Source organism: Balaenoptera physalus (genome assembly GCF_965194825.1).
Source record: "Balaenoptera physalus genome assembly, chromosome: 8".
NCBI classification, from domain to species: Eukaryota; Metazoa; Chordata; class Mammalia; order Artiodactyla; family Balaenopteridae; genus Balaenoptera; species Balaenoptera physalus.
This window is the reverse complement of record NC_138887.1, coordinates 106,254,544-106,273,976: the sequence shown is the minus strand read 5'-3', so window position 1 is coordinate 106,273,976 and position 19,433 is coordinate 106,254,544. Positions and strand designations below refer to the sequence as shown.

The following is a 19,433-nucleotide window of genomic DNA, read 5'->3' as shown; positions in this document are numbered from 1 at the left end:
TATACAGTTTGCAAATATTTTCTCCCATTTAATAGGTCGCTTTTTCATTTTGTTGATTGTTTCTTTTGCTGTGCAAAAGCTTTTTAGTTTAATGTAGTCCCACTTCTGGATTTTCACTTTTTTAAAAAAAAAAAATTTATATTTATTTATTTATTTATTTTTGTCTGAGCTGTGTCTTAGTTGTGGCACATGGGATCTTTGTTGCAGTGTGCGGACTTCTTAGTTGCAGCATGTGAACTCTTAGTTGCAGCATGCCTGCAGGATGTAGCTCCCTGACCAGGGATCGAACCCAGGCCCCCTGCACTGGGAGCACAGAGTCTTACCCACTGGTTCACCAGGGAAGTCCCTGATTTTCACTTTTTTTGCTTGTGCTTTTGGTGTCATATCCTAAAAAAATCATTGCCAAGACCAATGTCAAGAAGCTTCCCTGTGTTTTCTTCTAGGAGTTTTGTGGTTTCCAGTTTTACATTTAAGTATTTAATCCATTTTTAGTTAAATTTTGTGAGCGGTGTTAAGATAGTTGTTCATTTTCAGTTTTCCGCATGTGGTTGTCCAGTTTTCCCAACACTATTTATTGAAGATACTATCCTTTCCACATTAAGTTTTCATGGCTCCCTTGTCAAGTATTAGTTGACCATATATGCATGGGTTTATTTGTGGGCTCTCAATTCTGTTCCATTGGTCTATGTGCCTATTTTTATGCCAGTACCATGGTGTTTTTTTTTTTTTTTTAAAGACAATCAGATGTTTTTATTTAGTTATTTATTTATTTTTGGCTGTGTTGGGTCTTTGTTTCTGTGCAAGGGCTTTCTCTAGTTGTGGCAAGTGGGGGCCACTCTTCATCGCGGTGCGCAGGCCTCTCACTATCACGGCCTCTCTTATTGCGGAGCACAGGCTCCAGACGCGCAGGCTCAGTAATTGTGGGTCACGGGCCTAGTTGCTCCACGGCATGTGGGATCTTCCCAGACCAGGGCTCAAACCCGTGTCCCCTGCATTAGCAGGCAGATTCTCAACCACTGTGCCACCAAGGAAGCCCAGTACCATAGTGTTTTGATTACTGTAGTTTTGCAGTATAGTTTGAAATCAGGACGTGTGATGCCTCCAGCTTTTTTTCTATTTTTCTTTTTCAGGATTGCTTTGGCTATTTGATGTCTTTTGTAGTTACATAAGCATTTTAGGTTTTTTTTTTCTACTTCTGTGAAAAATGCCATTGGAATTTTGACAGGGATTGCATTGAATCTGTAGATGGTTTTGGGTAGTATGGACATTTTAACAATATTAATTCTTCCAGTCATGACATGGGATACCTTTCCATTTATTTGTGTCTTCCTCAGTTTCTTTCATCAGAGTCTTATATTTTTCACCTCCTTGGTTAGATTCATTCTTAAGTACTTCATTGTCTTTGATGCTATTGTGAATGGGATTGTTTTATTTCTTTTTCAGATGTTTTATTGTTAGTGTAGAAAAATGCAGCTGATTTCTGTATGTTGATTTTGTATCCTGCAACTTTACTGAATTCATTGATTAGTTGTAACAATTTCTTGGTAGAGTCTTTAGGATTTTCTATATATAAGATCATATCATCTGCAAATAAAGATAATTTTACTTCTCCCTTTCTGATTTGGATACCTTTTATTTCTTTATCTTACCTGATTGCTATGGCTATGACTTCCAGTAATACGTTGAATAGGAGTGGTGAGAGTTGTCACCCTTGTCTTGTTTCTGATCTTAGAAGAAAAGCTTGCAACCTTTCAGCATTGAGTATGATGTTAGTTGTGGGCTTTTTGTATATGGCCTTTATTGTATTGAGGTGCATTCCTTCTATATTTAATTTGTTGAAAGTTTTTTTTATCCTGAAAGGATGTTGGATTTTGTCCAATGCCTTTTCTGTGTGTATTGAGATGACCATATGTTTTTATCTTTCACTCTATTAATGAGGTGTATCACATTTACTGATTTGCACATGATGAGACATCCTTGCATCCCAGGGATAAGTCCCACTTGATCACGGTGTATGATCCTTTTAATGTACTGTTAAATTTGGTTTGCTAACATTTTGTTGATAGTTTTTGCATCTATATTCATCAGGGATATTGGTCTGTACAGTTGACCCTTGAACAATATGGGGAGTGGGGTGGGGTTAGGGGCACCAACCCTCCTTGCAGTCGAAAATCCATGTATAACTTATAGTTGGACCTCTATACACGTGGTCCCTCATATCCATGGTTCCATCATATCTGTGGTTCCACATTCACAGATTCAACCTATCATGGATTGTTTAGTACTACAGTATTTACTGTTGAAAAAAATCTGCATATAAGTGAACCCACACAGTTCAAACTCATTGTTCAAGGGTCAACTGTACTTTCTTTTCTTTTCTGTCCTTATCTGGCTTTGGTATCAAGGTAATGCTGGCCTCCTAAAATGAGATTGTGAAGTAAGTATTATTAATCCCACCTGGTAAATTTGGAGGCTGACATTTTGAGAGGTTAGGTAACTTGCGTGAAGCCATACAGCTAGTTGGAGGCAGAGTTGGGATTGGCTCTCAAACCCCATTCTTAAGCATTGGGCCACTCCCTCCCAAGAGAGACTTCTTGCCTCACTATAAAGTCTGCCTAGAGAAGGAGCATTGGAGTCAGGACTTGAAGTCATGTATGAGAGCAGCAGAGAGGAGAGGTGAGGGCAGAGGCTGGGACCCAAGGTCACACCTTCATCCTTTCGCCAGCACCATGTGGGAGTAGAGGGGGGCCATTTCTGGGTCAGTCGATGCTGCTCCTGTTGGTCCCCTGGAGCCATTGTTTGTGATGCCCCAGGAGCAGGGCAGAGGCCTCCAGGGTGTGTGGCCTAGCTGCTGCTGAGCTCCTCGTCTCTCCCCCATCTCCCTGAGTGCTACAGGTAGGGAGCAGGATGGTGATTGTCGCTGCGGGCTGCGTGCTGCTCCTGATGGGCGTATTTGGGAAGATCGGGGCTGCGTTTGCCACCATCCCAACCCCTGTGATCGGAGGCATGTTCCTGGTGATGTTTGGGGTCATCACTGCCGTGGGGATTTCCAATCTTCAGGTGAGGCAAGGCACCCTTAGGAAAGCAGCAGCATTGCATCTGCTGAAAGGAGCCCATGGGGATGGAGATGAATGGAACAGCGTGGGGACAAGGGAGGAGGGGAAGGGAATCCTCAGTCCCAGAAACCGCACTGGCCCCAAATGGGAGAAAGAAATAACCAGAAGCATCCAAATTTCTGAAAAACAAAATTGCATCAGTTTGAATTGGATTATCCAGACCACTCAGCTCCCAGGGTCAAGTGGGAGTCGGGACTTGGCTAAGAACGTGTGCCCTCTGAGTCCAACTTCCCCCTCCAGTCTCAAGTGGTGGGGGGGGGGTGGTTGGGAGGGTGTTTGATTGACGTGCAATACAGGTACTGATCATTCCGGCTCTGCCGTGGGGGCCTCTCTCCTGCAGTACGTGGACATGAACTCGTCCAGAAACCTCTTCATCTTTGGCTTCTCCATCTACTGTGGGCTTGCTGTTCCCAACTGGGTGAACAAGAACCCGGAGAGGCTCCACACAGGTGATTCTCCGTCCTCTAGACTGTGATCACTCCAGGGGCAGAGCAGGTGGGGTCCCTGGTCCCTGGGAATTCCTGTCACTTTTTTAAAAAATTAACTGTAGTCACCATGCTGTACATTACATCACCATGACTTATTTATTTCCAGTTCTATTGAGATATAATTGACATACATCACTGTATGAGTCCCAGGTGTACAGCATAAAGGTTTGACATACATATATTGTGAAACGACTACCATAATAAGTCTAGTTAACACCCATCTCCTCATATAGACACAATAAAAAGAAATGGGAAAAAAAAGAAAAAATTTTCTCCTTGTGGTGAGAACTCTTAGGATCTACTCTCTTACCAACTTTTCTATATATCATACAGCAGTGTTAACCATAGTCGTCATGTTGTACATTCCATCCCTCGTACTTATTTGTCTTACAACCAGAAGTGTGTACCGTTTGATCACCTTCCTCCAGTTCCTGCTCCTCACACCCCCTGCTTCTGGTAACCACAAATCTGATCTCTTTTTCTATGAGTATTTTTTTTAACAGTCTATATATAATAAGTGAGATCATACAGTATTTGTCTTTATCTGATTTATGTCACAGCATAATGCTCTCAAGTTCCATCCAAGTTGTTGCAAATAGCCAGATTTTATGGCTGAATAATATCCATTGTAAATATATACCTCATTTTTTTTAGTCATTCATCCATTGATGAACACTTAGGTTGTTTCCATATCTTGGCTCTTGTAAATAATGCTGCAATGAAGGTGGCTGTGCACCTTCTTTTTGAGTTAGTGTTTTCTAACTAACTTTACATATATATATCTTTTTGAGTTAGTGTTTTCATTTTCTTTGGATAAATAACCAGGAGTGGAATTACTGGGTCATATGGTAATTCTATTTTTTAATTTTTTGAGGAACTTCCATACTGTTTTCCATAGTGGTTGCACTAATTTACATTCCCACCAACAGTGCATAAGGGTTCCTTTTCTCCACATCCTTGCCAACACTTCCTAGTTCTTATCTTTTTGGTAAAAGCCAAACAGGTGTGAGATGATATCTCACTGTGATTTTGATTTGCATTTCCCTGATGTTGAACACCTTTCATGTACCTATTGGCCATCTGTATATCTTCTTTAGAAAAATCTCTATTCAGATCCTCTGCCCATTTTTTAATCCCTGTTACTTTTGTCTTCACTCTAGGGATTCTCCAGTTGGACCAGGTCATCCAGGTGCTGCTGACCACGGGCATGTTTGTTGGTGGATTTCTGGGCTTTCTACTGGACAACACCATCCCTGGTAGGGCTCACCTTTGCTCTGTAAGCTGACAGTTTGGGTAGGTGGTCAGCATTTGGGTCACCCACATTGCTTCTCTAGCCCCAGTTCTCATGTGAGACTGGCCACAGCATACCCTGAGTGGGCCCTGCGTCTGGGTGGGGTGTATGGGCCTGTACTAGCTTTCTAGGGCTGCCATCACAAAATGCCACAGACTAGGAGGCTTAAACAAGCGAAATGTATTTCCTCACAGTTCTAGAGGCTAGAAGTCCAAGAACAAGGTGTTGGCAGGATTGGTTTCTCCTGGGGCCTCTCTCCTTGACTTGCAGATGGATGGCCTTTCCTTCCTGTGTGTGCATCTCTGTTGTCTCTCTGTGTGTCCTAATCTCCTCTTCTTATAAAGACACCAGTCAGATTAAATTAGAGCCCACCCTAAAAACCTCGTCTTTAACTAAATCACCACTTTAAAGAGTTGATCTCCAAATACAGTCACATTTTGAGGTTTGTGGGGTTAGGGCTTCAACATGATTTTTTTGAGGGGGGGGGACACAATTCAGCCCATAAAAGGACCCTAAGGTGAGAAATACACCAGAAGCAAAAAGCAAAAGACACAGCCCCAGCTCTCTTAGAGCCTGCCGTCTAGTTGATGAGGGAGAGAACGCATGTGTTCATTTATTCATATTCTAATAAAAACCACAGCAAGTGCACTGTGTTCCAGGTGCTCTGTATTGAGGATACAAAGAGCTGCAACACATGCCCCCCTGCCTTCTAGAAACTCACAGGCTAATAGGGGAGAGAGACGTGAAAACAGACCATTACAGTACAGGGCAGTAAGTGTGATGGTGAGCAAACCAAGCCCATGAGCGCTGGGGTGAAGAGCGCAGAGCTGCCCTCACTGGTGGCTTTCAGTGCTCCCTTCTAGATCCTCCCACGGCCCCTTGAAAGGACCTCCGTGATAGCTCCTGCTTCGTGGTATTCCGTGTCCCACACTTCTTCTCTCCACCAAATGTAAAATGCATCTGCATTCCAGAAACATTGAAATATAGAAAGGTTCGCTCCAGAAGATGAGGAAAGAACAGTAGTTCATAGAAGGTCATACCCCAGAGCTCAGGGAGCACCTGATGATGAGCTGAGTTGAGCTGAGCTGATTCTTGGGATGGGCTTGGAGGAGGAGGAGGAGAAGGAGGAGGAGGAGGGGCTGCAGTCGGGTGCAGGGCACTGAGACGAGGCCTCGTGCGTGCCTGCAGGGGGTGCCAGAGGCTTCCGCCCCCTCCCTCAGGGCCCAGTCTTGACTGCTTGCTGTCTCCCGGTAGGAAGCCTGGAGGAGAGAGGCCTCCTGGCGTGGAATCAAATCCAGGAGGAGTCTGAGGAGACTACGAAGGTCTCGGAGGTGTACAGCCTGCCCTGGGGGATGGGCACCAGGTTCTGCACATCCTCCTGCACCCGGTGCCTCCCCTTCTGGCCCAGGCTGGCACGTGGCGGGACAGGTGAGGCGGGAGCGAGCCAGCTCACGCTCTGCTCCCGGGACCCCTCAGAAGAGCGGCCCAAGGGCGCCACAGACACCAGGATGTGAGAGCGCTCCTTCTGCACGTCCCAAAGCCTTCACTGTCCCCCACCCAATGTGCTGAGCTCCCCGCTCACGTGGGGCGGGGACCCTGCCCTCTCGAGTACCTCTGCACCCCGCACATGGTGGCAGCCAAATAACTATTAGATTAAGACCACGACAAGCGTGCTTTGACCCAGTCACTGAGTCACCGAGGTCTGGCCCCAAGCTGCTTCCTTCCACTGTGCTCCAGCCCTCCCATCTCCAGTGTAAACCAGTCCTCTTGGCAGTATTTTGATGCATCGGGAGGAAGAGGCTTTGGGTGGGGCAGGGGACGGAGATGGGGCTGTTTGCTGAAAGGTGACGGGAACAGTTCTCTTCCTCCCCAAAGAGGCTGGAGGCCCTGCCAGCACCCCCAGGCCCTTCTCTTCCAGACGCTTCCTCTTCCAGGCCCCTCCCCTCCAGGCCCCTCCCCGCCAGGCCCCTGCCATTTGTAAACACTGAAGGGCCAGCAAAGCTACAATCCCTGCACAGCCCCAGCGCCAGTCCCTGGGGTCAGACTGTGCATCACAGGACGGTATAGTGAGGCAGTGGGCTCTGGCGCTGTGGAGTCAGGACCAGGTTTGGATCCTAAGACTTAACCTGCATGTCAGGTTCTCACAGGGACATTAAACAGTCAAAGCATTTGAGAGGCCTTCAGTGGAGCGGAGCCACTGTTGTTATGATATATAAACTGTAAAGAGCCAGGCAAACCTGTTCTCTCTGCATCCTCAGTGGATTAGTCAGGATTCTCTAGAGAAACAGAGCCAATGGGGGTGTGTGTGTGTGTGTGTGTGTATACACATACATGTCTGCAGAGAGATATATACATGTGTATACACACACACACATACATATATGGGGGTGGTGGGAGGGCAGGGTGGGGAGAAAGAGAGAGAGATTGACTTAAGGAATGGACTCATGTGATTGTGGAGGCTGGCAAGTCCAAAGTCTGCAGGGTAGACCAGGAGGCTGGGAAGAGTTACAGCTGGAGTCTGAAGGCAGTCACTGGCAGAATTCCCTCTTCCTGGGGGAGGTCAATCTTTTGGTCTATTCAGTCCTTCAGCTGATTGGATGAGGCCCACCCACACTATGGAGGGTAATCTGCTTTACTCAAGCTCTACTGATTTAAATGTTAATCTCTTCTAAAAAAAAAATACCTTCATAGAGACACCTGGAATAATGTTTGACCAAATACCTGGGTACCATGCCCTAGCCATGTTGACATATAAAATTAACCATCACACCCAGTGTACAGGCCCAGGGACATTTATGCACTCTTTGCCCAGGGGCCTCACCAGAAAGCACTCAGAACACTGTGGGATCTGGCTTGGACTCCATTCAGGAGTCTTTATTATCAGAAGAAGCAGATGTAGCTGATTCTACCTTGATGTCCTGGAGCACAGGGTTGAGGTCAACACTGTTCCTGGGCTCCTAGAACATGCAGGATGTGTGGTGGGCTCCAGAACTCTCTAGAACCCATCAAAACAATGTCCTGAACCCAGGTGTGCCACAAGTACCCGGTGTCATGGGACAGATCCTGCCTGTCCTGTTCTTGAAAGGCTCGTGGCCTGGGCTTCAGGTGCATCCGGTACCCCCTGAATAGGAGCACAGTGGGAGCAGGTGTGTGCCCTGCAGCAGGCCAGCACCTCATACCAAACAACCCTGAAAGACTGACACGGGGCCACACTCCTCTTAAATACTTTATAATAATCAGAAACTACAACCATCAAAATGCTTTCAGGACATCCCACTCCAAAACGTCCTGCAAGGCTGAGGCAGGGGCAACCTGGGCTGCCAGCATTCAAACCTGGAGACTGCCCGCCCTCCTTCATCCCCTCCTGCTCCCAGCCCTTCTACATCACAGATCTTCATCGTCAAACGTCTCCATGCACCTCAACATTATCATCTCATCGTCGACGGGAAGGTCTGGTTCCTGCAAAACACAGGTAGAAGAGGATTCAATTTTATTTAAGGGCTCTGGGCCTCAGGCAGAGGAGAAGGCCCCATCATCTCAGGCGTGCCCCCCGCCCTCTCTCTCTCCCCCACGTCTCTTCAGTGGTATCTTCTTCTCCAGCTTCCAGCCAGGAAGTTAAGAGCAATGGGGGGCAGGGAGTCCCATTTCTATTTCACTCCACTCAGTACTCTGTGATCTCCAGAAAGGCTTCTCCTGGATTCAACAGAACTGACTTCTTTCCTCTCCTGGAGATTTCTGGGATCCCATAAGAGAGACGGGGGCAATCTTAAAGCTTTATCCAAATGCCCTCAACAGAGGATGGTAAATTACACCATGATGCACCCACCAGCTGTTTCAAAAAAAAAAAAAAAAAAAAGGAATGAGATCCCTCTCTATCCGTAGGATAAACTGTTTTAAAAGGGCAAGGTACAGAGCAATGTGTATAGTAGGCTACCATTTGTGTTTGAAAGATTCTGTAAGTATCTGGAGAATATCTTTGGCTGGCTGTACAGAAACTGGTCATGGTAACTGCCTTCAGGGAAGGGAACGCGATAGTAAGCAAGGGACAGTGGTAGGCGAAAGACTACGTTTTCTTTGTATATCTTTTGGTAACTTTTGAACTTTAAATCATGTTCATGGGTTAGCTGTTTGGAGATAATTTTTTAAAAGAAACAGCGCTATGTCTGTTTAGCAGGGGTTTCTCAGTCCTTTAACAATGACCCCAGCCAACCTCTCTGACTCCCCATTACCTCTTCCCCTAACCGTACGTCCCTGGGTTTGTGTTCTTCCTACCTCTCCCCACCCCAGCAGAAAATCAGCCCTGTAATTTGTTAGCCCTGATGGTTAGGGGTTGATCCCCTTGGGCCCTGGGAAGCACCCCTAATCCAGCCAACCGTCTTATGAACGTGGGACCTGGTCCCCAGGGTGACGGCCAGATTGGGGGTGACTCTGCAAATGACGCCTCTCCAGCTCTGGAGAACGGTCCTCACCTGCTGGGCTCTACTGATGGGGGCGGCGCGCACGAGAGCCAGGGGATCCAAGAGGGGGAGCAGCTGGTAGAAGGAAAACCACCCAGGCCCATTGTTCAGGGTGAGGGTACGGCAAAGGTTGAGAAAAGAGGGAGTCGGAGCATAGTGGTTGCCCGGAGGCCAAGCGTCCTGGGAGGGAAACACACACTGGAGTCTCTATCACACAGAGTGCTTGAATGTCATTCCAAATGTTCTACTTCCTTAAGCCTCTGAAAACGGCGAAGAGGCATTTTTAAGCTGCAGATTTGTGAAAGCACTAGGCTGTGAGAGGTGTTTGCTGGAATTGGGTGCTGAAATGTGTTGAGTGGTGTTCCCTCTAATTCATATCCTCCTGAAACCTATTTGGAAATAGAGTCTGTGCATATGTAAGATTAGTTAAGGATGTCAAGCTGAAATCATCTGGATTTAGGGTGTGCCCTCAATCCAAATGGCTGGTGTCCTTACAGGATGAGAGGGACGGAGAGATACACAGCAGAAGGCCATGTGAAGACGGAGGCAGTGACTGCAGTGATGCAGCTACAAGTCAAGGGATGCTGAGGATTGCTGGGAGCCACCAGGAGCTAGGAAGAGGCGAGGAAGGGTCCTTCCCTAGAGCTTTCAGAGAGAGCAGGGCCCTGCCAACACCTTAATTTGGCCTTCTGGCCTCCAGAGCTATGAGAGAATAGATTTTTTGTTGTTTTAAGCCACCAAGTTCGTGGTAATTCGTAACGTCAGTCCTAGGAAACCCATACAGGTACTAATTAAGTTTCATCCAACCACCTCCCATGAAGCTGATAGCGGGGAACAAACAGGGAAGAGAATGCAGTTGCCCTCTTTACAAACCATCTACCAAAGCCTGAGGCCTCCTGCACGAGGACACTCTTGAACAGCTTGTCCAAAACAGGTTTCGGGGGCCGCATCTCTCAACACTGAGTGGGCATCTTGGGCGTGGGGACAATGGGCGCCTGCGTCTCCAGCGAGCGAGCTCCCAAGGCGATCCAAGTCTGAGCACCTCGGCTTTCCACAGGTGCTCCAGCCCTGCCTGTTCTTCCTTTCCTGCCGCGTGCAGAGAAAGGAAGCAGGGAAAGCAAAGACTGTCCCATCGATCCATTCTCAAAGCCGTGGTAAAGTGAACTGACTTCACTGTGTTGACAGAAAGGGACACAGTGGTCAGAGCCAGCGGCCAAGGGTTGGGAGGTGGAGAGCAAAGCGCAGGGAAGGGCCCTGGCTCCAAGTGGAGATTCAAAGTGGTCTTGGCAGAGGGAAATGAAGGGTTAGCGGGAAGAGGGCCCCATGGAAAAGCTGTCCGAATTATTTGAGACATTTTCATCACTATCACTTACCTTTTTTAATGAACAGCTACAGTTTTGCTAAATTCGTGAGAAAATCCATGGCTATGAACCTGAAAGGGCCTGTCCCCGTGGCAGCTCAGGCGTAACCCGCTCCCCCCGTGGAAGCTTCCAGGAATGGACCTTCTAACCAAGACCCCCCCACAGTGCATGTCCCTGAGGCTGCACAGTCAGCTTTTTGGAAGCAGAAATTAATATCCTTCAAAAGCTGGCAGCAAATATTACCCCAGGGTCTCCGAAGATGACAAAACGGTCCGGCCCCTTAGAAAGGCATCAAGGAGTCACACAACATGTAGGAATGCCTGCGAAGGGCCAGGCCCCTGAGGTCTGGTCCCGGCATCAAGGGACTCCCAGGCTCAGGTCTGCCCTGAAGAGCATCCCTCTGTCTCTCCCCTGCATTTCCCCGGACATCCTCCGTTTCACAGGATGCATTAGGCTGAAGTCAACCACCCGTGGAAGAGCGCCCCCCCCGCCGTGGTGTGAGCTGGGGGAGCTGTAACCAGGTCTCCCCTCCAGAGCCCTTCTCGCCCTCCGAGGGGAGGTGAGCCAAGGCCTCACTGTACTCTGCTCCATCCTACCTGTTTGAACTGAGTGTTAACACAGCAAAGGCCTTTAAAAAAATTGACGATCTGCATGTAGAGCTGAAACTTCTCCTCGGGATTTTCTGGGTTGCAGACAGCCAGCACGGAACTGACAGCAGAAAGGAGGAAGAAACAGCAAACCTTTAGAATCCTAACGTTCTACCTCTGTTTGTACCCACTAAAATATCTGGATTACAGTGGGAGCCAAGCACTTCGAAGCACGCAGCTGAGCCCTCCATGGAAGGCTTGCATGGCCCCAGTTCCAACACCATGTCTGGAACCTGCTGGGAAAGCGAGACTACAGGGAGGCAGGCTCGCGCGCCTAGCTTAGTGTTCTGAGCTGTGGCCTGTGGAACAAGGAGCAAGATTTCCTCTCCTCCCAGAGTCAGGCTCGTACAGCAACGCCACATGGTTCTGCTCCCACCGGTGGTTGCCCAGGCTCGGGGGGCTCAGGGCACGGTCAAGACCAGCCCCTTGAGAGGCCTCCGCTCAGGAGGTCTAACACGGAACGCGGGCCTGGCGCAGAGGGCAGGCTGCTTTGCAGATTCCTTTCCTGCTGCTTCCTGGGACAAGGGGAGAAGCCTGCCAACAGGACCGTGAATCAGGCCTGGACAGCTGACTTCCTGCTGGAGTGAGGTCCCACAGTCAGCGTGGGAACCCCTGGCAGCAACCCCTGCCTTTTCTAGGGAAAATAGAAAAAAAAATGTTTTAATTGGTTGTTTTTTGTTCCATCAGTAGAGTGAGGAGTTCCAAGTACACTTTGGCCACTTTTCAGCAAAATCGTCTTCACAGCCCAAGCCCAGCTCAGAAATAGGAGCGTATGTCTCCAGCCAGTTTCAGCCAAATCAGACTCCACACACAGCTGGGAAGAGCCTGAGTCACCAGGGAAAAGCGCTTTGAGATTTTGGGCAAGTCTGCCTGGGCTGGGGGCGGTGGGGTGGGAGCAGAGGAGCAAATGCTGACCTCTGATCTGCCTGCAGGCGGCCAGGGCTCCAGGCCGTAGCCACAGGCCTCGGGGAGAATGGAGATGTTCTTTGGGATCACGAGGACATGAATGTCAGCCTCACTCCCAAGGCAGAAAAACTAAATTTTCTTGCTTCTTTTTAGCCAGCTAGCCAAAGGGCCTGTGCCTTCAGGCTGTAAGACCACAGCTTTTCAAAGTAGCAAGGGAATTTCCATCCTAAACTTTCTTTCTGAGAAAACACACCTGTTTTCTTTTTTTAAAACAAGCTGCTTCTTGTTTTAACATCTCCCCAGATGCTCTTCTCACTTCAGGGGGTCAGCCATCCCCTCCTCCCCTCCTTCCACATCCTTCCCATCAGCACTGTGAAAAGCAGCTTCTCCCCTTGTGCGACTCAGAGCTCAGGGCACCGGGCCTGTTTCCACGTTGGCCCCGGCTCTCTGTGCCCCAGAGGCCCCCCACCCACCTCTCGGAGCAGACCGACTGCCGTAACCTGCCCATGGCCACCTCACCCCGGGGAACAGTGCAGCACAAGCAACCTGGAGTTGATAACCTGCTGTGTCTCAGCCCTGGGCCACGATGGAAGAACTGTCTACTCTGAAGAAGCCCCAGACAACATCATCCCCAGGGCAATGGCACAATCCTAGGACCTGCTTTGAATCACAGAAAAAAGTGGATTTCCAAGAACTTCCACTGAATTATGCTCCCTTCCGAGAGGCTGCAGGGGAGAGGCTCGTAAACACCCCAACAGGGGTGCCCATGCACACACACACTTACACACTCGTATACACACACAGTCTCACACCCCCTTCTTCACCTGGAGCTAGATGTACTTGGAGCCTCACTTTTGTCCCGGAAACTTGCCACATCGAAGGCATCTTCAAAAAGGATCTGAAAGGAAGCACAAAACTTCATGTGTCAGAAATACCCCTACACTTTGATGTTTGCTCTGGGTGGCTGGGGGAGAGATGTGTAGAAAGCCTCTCTAGCCCTCAGCCCCAAATGGGTGCATGTTAAAGCTGAGGCCCAAACCCAGGCTCTCTGCTTGGTGACCTTTCCAGAGGATGAGTATTAAGTTCTTGCCCACCCAGAACAAACTGCCAACCCCGAGAGGTGGCTGAGAGACGGGGAAGCACTGGGAACCATGGTCTCCTCCTTTTAAAGAAAGCGGGAGCTTAGGCGCAAGATGCAACAGCCAGAGGTGAACCTCAGTTTACACTGGAAAGGGCTCATCTACGCCTCCCGAGGGGCAGAGACTATCTGAGCCCAGGATCCACAATCTAGCGGTTTCATGCCAGGGCAGCTGAACAGAGGTTAAGGGGGCTCTGGGGTTAAGCTGCAGGAAAGCCGACTCCCAGCCCTGCCACTCCCTAAGCTGTGACTTAATTTCCCAAATCCCAAAGGGAATCACAACAGTGCCTACCCATAGGGATGCTGCAAGAATTAAATGATGTATGGGAAGCAGCTGGCACATAATAATAGCTCAAATATGCTAGCTATTATTGAATACTATGTGCTTTGTAAAAGAAACACACGTTCCTCTTGGAAATTTTGGAAAATAGAAACAAAGTTAAAATCACTGAGAAACAATCCCACCCAGAGATGTCCATTGTTGACATACTGATCTGTTTCCTCCAGTCATTTCCCCGAGACATATTATAGCATATATTTCCAATTTTGGAATCTTGCTATTTAGAAAGTTCTCAGTTCTGCTTTTTAAAAATTTGTTGATGAATATTAAATATTCCACGGGAACATGATATACACTTAGCATTGCAGGATTTAGTAAATAAAGATACAGGATGCTTGGTTAAATTTGAATTTTACATAAAGAATGAATAATTTTTTAGCATACAAATGTCCCAAGTATTGCATGGACACTCTTATATGAAAATTTTAACTAGGTGTGCTTTTTACCCCTTCTATATGGGAGTCAAGAGGGCATTCTCTGATCCTAGTTGGCAAGTTCTGGCAGGTTCCCCAGGGTCTCCTCTTCTCTTACCTGGGGACACATTGCTCTTTGTCTTGGACAGAAGGGGTCCTTCTGTCTGCCGTTCACGTCTTTTTTTTTTTTTTTTTAAAGTTTTTTATTCTTTGATGTGGATCATTTTTTTAAATTTATTTTGTAATTTAAACAAGCTGCCAGATTTTTTTATGAAAAACATCTTCATATTCCAGATTGATTTTTTTAAATTAATTAATTAATTTATGGCTGTGTTGGGTCTTCGTTTCTATGCGAGGGCTTTCTCTAGTTGTGGCAAGCGGGGGCCACTCTTCATTGCGGCGCGCGGGCCTCTCACCATCGCGGCCTCTCCCGTTGCGGAGCACAGGCTCCAGACGCGCAGGCTCAGTAATTGTGGCTCACGGGCCCAGTCGCTCTGCGGCATGTGGGATCTTCCCAGACCAGGGCTCGAACGTGTGTCCCCTGCATTGGCAGGCAGATTCTCAACCACTGCGCCACCCGGGAAGCCCGATCATTTTTAAAGTATTGAATTTGTTACAATATTGCTTCTGTTTTATGTTTTGGTTTTTTGGTGGCAGGGCACGTGGGATCTTAGTTCCCCAACCAGGGATTGAATCCGACCCACTGCATTGGAAGGCGAAGTCTTAACCACTGGACTGCCAGGGACGTTCCCCACTTCATGTCTTCTTACAATTCACTTTCCCTGAACTGAATTCCCTGGGACTCTGGAATTGTGAATTGTCCTCCTGGCTTTCTGGACATTTTCTGGTGTCCTTCTTTTTGATATCCCTTTGGTCACCTCAGGATTTGGGAAGGGGTCACTGAAAGGCCTGGGCTCCTGTGTCCATCAGCACAGAAGCCCATTGTCTCCGTGTTCCTCCCCAGCAGGCCTGAGGCAGGGACGCAGGACCTAAATTCCTTCCCTCAAATCAATCAGCCCATCACAATCACAGGCCACATACCATCCTCACCTGTGCAAACCCCTCTCGCAAACCAGCTCTTGGGGGCAGCATGGCCAGGCTCTGAGGTCCTTCTGGGGCACCCGGCACACTTACGGGGCTGCACCTCTCAGAAGTGAGGGGCACTGGCCACCTGATCCCGAGTCCAGGGGTTGGCCCCAAACGCAACTGTTCCACAGCAGAACCTCTCAGGTGGACCAGGAGCTGCAGAGGTTTCACTGCAACTAATTTAGAAACCACAGCAGGAGTAAGTGGCTCTGTCCCTACCCTGGGCATAACTGTCATCTGCCCCACTCACCTTGTCACTCAGCCCTGGGCTGGCCCAAGCTTGGGGACGGCGATGCAGGCAGAGCCCTGCTCTGGGCACGGCTAAGAGACTCTGCTGCCAGCTTCCCTCGACACCAGAAGAACGTGAGCCCTTAGCCCTTCCTGAAAAAGCCCAGACAAGCTGCTTCTGTGATTTGGAGACATTAGATTCTGGGGTTTTCTCTTTGGGTCTGCTCTTCCTTGAGGAAAGGTTTGTGCTGCAAACACGTGTGCAGTCAGCTCAGTTTGACAGAATTTCCATCCATTTGACATACATTTTCTTTTGCCTTCTTTGTTGTGGGACCCCAGGGCCAGGCACTTTGAGGCTACAAAGACATCTAGCCTGGCTGATGCTTGCCTTGGGTTGAGGTCTTTTGGGGCTGTTTGTCTGGCCCTGCTTTGGCCATTATGGAGGAGAGCTCACATCCTCTCATGGTGGACCCAACTATTCATAGTCAGATCAGAAGCCATAGTCCAGTGGAGTGGCGAATGGCGGGTGGGGAGGGGGCATGGGTGGTAGCGGTTGACTGTGGCATATCCGCCCTGCGAATTCCCTCGACTAACACCCGCGGTCATCAGTCACCTGGGGTGCTTGTTCAAAATGCAGATTCTGAGCCACCGCCTCGGGGACTCGGATTCAGTGGGTCTGGGGTACTAGCCAGGCACCTGCCTTTTTTTTTTTTTTTTTAATAGATTTATTTATTTGGCTGCCTCGGGTCTTAGTTGCGGCACGTGGGATCTTCGTTGCGGCATGCGGGATCTTTAGTTGAGGCATGTGGGATCTAGTTCCCTGACCAGGGATAGAACCCGGGCCCCCTGCATTGGGAGCACAGAGTCTTAGCCTCTGGACCACCAGGGACATCCCCAGGCACCTGCCTTTTAACTAAACTCCACTTGAGAAGCATCAGGGGAGATCATGGAGGATAGAGCATAAACAGGTGACCAAAGGGCAGAGACTTGAAAAACTCTGTGCTGAAGGATACAATGCTTGAAGCAGGAACTATGTGCCCTGGACTTGCTAGGACACATGCTAGGCCTGGTCTGTGAACTGGAAGGACTGGGCAAGGTGGCCACTGCTCTCCTGGCCCGGGCCCTGGTGGCTGGGAAACCTCCCAGAGGACGGGGCCTCGAGGGCTGGCCCCCAGCATCAGAGGCACTTGGAGGAGGTTCTCTGGCTCTAAGACTCCCCAGAGAGACACTGGACGTCCCCTCCAAGGGACCACCCGCGGAGGAGTATTTGGAAAGTCAGGGCAAAGCAGGGGGTGGGGTCCATGGAAGCTAAATGTCCCGCAAAGCACTAGACAGGCGCGGAGAGCAGAGCCGCAAGTGGTAGCAGCAGCCTTCTGAGGCTGTCCTAATTCTGGAAGAGCAGCTGAGGGGCCCAGTTGATCTCAGCGCTGAGCGGACGGCGAACCTAACGCCACCCAATGCTCTGCATGGCTCACCATGGCCGTTCTTGCTGCTTGCACGCCGAGAAGCACATTTACAGCAGAGGCGTGGTTGCCTCCTCTGCGTTCTGCAATGCTCTTTGGGGTGGGAGCTGACCTGCTCTCAGGGATTGGGCCTGATTAGTCCTATCTCGATTACTCATTGGCTCAGTAATCTAGCAATATGACCAATTCTGGCCAATGAGAGGGCAGGAGAGGTATGGTGCAAATTTCTGGGAAAGGTCTTCCTTGACCCTTAAGAAAGAGGCACAGGGAATCTTTTCTCCTACCTGATGTAGAGAAGGAATAACAACTTGATTGCTACCAGCTGCCGTTCCACAGTCACCACACGGGGTGGGGGAAGTGGGTTGGGGAGGGAAGGTGAGATGCCGCCCTTGAGACGAGGCAGAGCAGGGAGACGGAAAGAGCCGAGTCGGCGGCGACATCGCAGGGAGACGAAGCGGAAGTCCTCCTGCCTCGGGCCCTCCCTGGGTGTGCCGAGTACATTTCCTCTTGGTTTAAAGAGCGAGCAACTTGAAGCCGAAAGAATCCTAGTGCATACAACCTTCTAAACCTTCTTTTCTGTAATCCCCATGGAAAGGCCAGGAAAGTAGCAGGGGAAAAATAACTGTGGTTCTGTGGTTGCGTATACTATGTCGGGAAAATCAGAAACTTACCGCGCGCGCCAGAATCCAAACAGCACCTCCAAGTTACTGTCTGACCCGGGCAGCTCCCTGGCGTCTCCAGGCAAAGGTGATGCCCACCCTCCACCCCACCCGTCGGTCCGCTCACCTCCTCGGGGGTGGAGACGAGCGAGCAGCTGGCCCCCTGGCTTTCCACGCCGCTGTCCTTCACGCTGCCCTCGGCGCAGGCCGGCTCCTGACAGGCCCCCGCGAGGCCCAGGAGGCCGCTGTGCTTCTGCGCCCAGGCCTGCAGGAGGCTGGCCTTACTCTCCTCGGAGAGGCTCTGCCACAGGTGGGAGATGGCCGCAGACACGATGGGGAGGGTCACCTCCTGCGAGGAGACGATCCCGTTCCCGGTCAGAAGGTCCATCGTCTGCTTGTAAAAGTTGAGGTACCTGCAACAGAAAGGGCAGCAACTCCCGGACCTGAAGCCGGTGGCCCGGGGTCCCGCCCAGGCCGGCTCCTCGGGATCCCGTGGTGGCGGGGAGAGGGGAGGCGTGCACAGCACACAGGCCTTGCCCGCGCTGTGCTTCACCAGGGACTCAGCCTCACTAGCCGCCGCCTGCCTTGCCACTTGCAGAGTAGAAGCTATCTGGGGGGCCGTGGGCGACTTAGCTTTGTGCTTTGCGGTCCCTCCCCAAGTCCTCCCAGCGCCCCCTGTGAAGCTCTCTGCCGGACAAAAGAGAGGATGAGAGGCAGGGCAGGCTCAGCTCTCCCCCCAGGGGAAAACTGCTTCAAGTTTAGAGCCCAGACACGTGCAGATGTGATATGACCTCGCTTTAGTTTGGAAGCTGTGGAGCGAGCCTCCTTCTACTGGGCCCGCCCCTCCCCCGTGGATGTGGGGGGCCTCAGGTCTGTGGAGGAGCGGTGAGGGGCGGGGGGAATCTGAGCCATCCAGCCACTGCCTTTCTTACCCCAAGATTAGTAATGCTGCTGAAGCAGACCTGTGGTGTGTGTGTGTGCAGTGGGGGTGGCTTTAGCCCTCATATCCCACCCACGGGCCCCCCAAAGTCACCCCAAATAAAGTCGGTCTAAGGAAACACAGTTCACGTGCTATGCAGATGTGGCTTCAGGACTATTTCTCTGGCTCCTCTGCCAACCTCATCCCTGAGCCCCCGCCATGTGGAAATCCTGGAGCTTCCATGACTCGGGGCCTGCAGGATGCCCCAGGTGGAGCACCTGTCCCGTTCCCCACAGGGGCCCAGCTCTTCACACCGTTCAAATTCCAAGAGGTCTGGCAGCAAGGTGACTGGGGAGTTTAAGAGCTCCACTTTTTTCTCCTCTTCCTCCTCCTGCTCTTCCTCATCCTCTTCCTCCTCTTCCTGGTCCTCCTCCTCCTCCTCTTCTTCCTCCTCAAACTCCTTCCCGACTGCCTCGATTGAGCACCAGGTGTCGGAACCTTCCTGATGAACTGTATTTAACACCAGACTGGGGGGGAAATGGAAACAAGGTAATCCCTCATGAACATCAAGACTGAAATTCTTGACACAGTTTTAGCATATATAGACTAAAGAGAAAAAAAACCCTATATGATCATCTCAATAGGTGCAGAAAAGCACTTGGCAAAATTCAACATCCATTCATGATGAAAACTCTCAGCAAACTAGGAATAGAAGGGAATTTCCTCAACCTAATAAAGGGCATCTACAAAAAACCTACAGCTAACATCATACTTAACAGTAAAAGACTGTTTCTCTGCTAAGATCAGGAATAAGACAAGGATGTCCTCTCTTACCACTTCTATTCAAAATTGTGCTGGAGATTATAGCCTGTCCAATAAGGTGAACCAAAGAAATAAAAGGTGTACAGATTGGAAAGAAGA

At 49.7% G+C, this 19,433-nt stretch overlaps 2 protein-coding genes and 1 long non-coding RNA gene across 11 annotated transcripts in view; 2 read left to right on the top strand and 1 right to left on the bottom strand.

Annotated features, from left to right (window-relative positions):
• LOC309665996 (solute carrier family 23 member 1-like) overlaps window positions 1-19,433 on the top strand; it is a gene marked incomplete at its 3' end in the record, with an annotated part of 72,479 nt that overhangs the window by 36,935 nt on the left and 16,111 nt on the right. For 4 of the 9 annotated variants that reach the window (XM_082472999.1, XM_082473000.1, XM_082473001.1 and 1 more), the window contains exons 9-13: window positions 2,896-3,060; window positions 3,457-3,565; window positions 4,765-4,860; window positions 6,150-6,323; window positions 8,163-8,367. In XM_082472999.1, the coding sequence (XP_082329125.1) occupies window positions 2,896-3,060; window positions 3,457-3,565; window positions 4,765-4,860; window positions 6,150-6,323; window positions 8,163-8,367 (749 nt within the window). Of the gene's footprint in view, window positions 1-2,895; window positions 3,061-3,456; window positions 3,566-4,764; window positions 4,861-5,089; window positions 6,101-6,149; window positions 6,324-8,162; window positions 8,368-10,741; window positions 10,765-18,672; window positions 18,909-19,433 lie in introns of those variants that run through there. The other 5 variants (XM_082473004.1, XM_082473003.1, XM_082473002.1 and 2 more) reach the window with 4 other exon arrangements.
• On the bottom strand, window positions 11,284-18,086 carry STRA8 (stimulated by retinoic acid 8). Its single transcript, XM_082473171.1, has 3 exons — window positions 17,721-18,086; window positions 13,091-13,164; window positions 11,284-11,421 (listed from the first exon to the last, which is right to left on the bottom strand). Exons 1-3 carry the CDS (start codon window positions 17,979-17,981, stop codon window positions 11,286-11,288), a joined length of 471 nt encoding a protein of 156 aa, XP_082329297.1. The 5' UTR covers window positions 17,982-18,086; the 3' UTR covers window positions 11,284-11,285.
• On the top strand, window positions 13,185-14,778 carry LOC309666086. The gene is made up of 2 exons (XR_014266883.1): window positions 13,185-14,372; window positions 14,743-14,778. It is a non-coding gene; the product is annotated as an uncharacterized lncRNA (long non-coding RNA).

Excerpts from the sequence above, each read along its gene's own strand:
- STRA8 (XM_082473171.1), bottom strand. The coding sequence starts at position 17,981 with ATGGACCTTCTGACCGGGAACGGGATCGTCTCCTCGCAGGAGGTGACC. Across the intron at positions 13,165-17,720 it reads TCGTCTCCACCCCCGAGGAG|ATCCTTTTTGAAGATGCCTT; the intron begins GTGAGCGGACCG and ends GCTTCCTTTCAG. Across the intron at positions 11,422-13,090 it reads CCAAGTACATCTAGCTCCAG|TTCCGTGCTGGCTGTCTGCA; the intron begins GTGAAGAAGGGG and ends TTCTGCTGTCAG.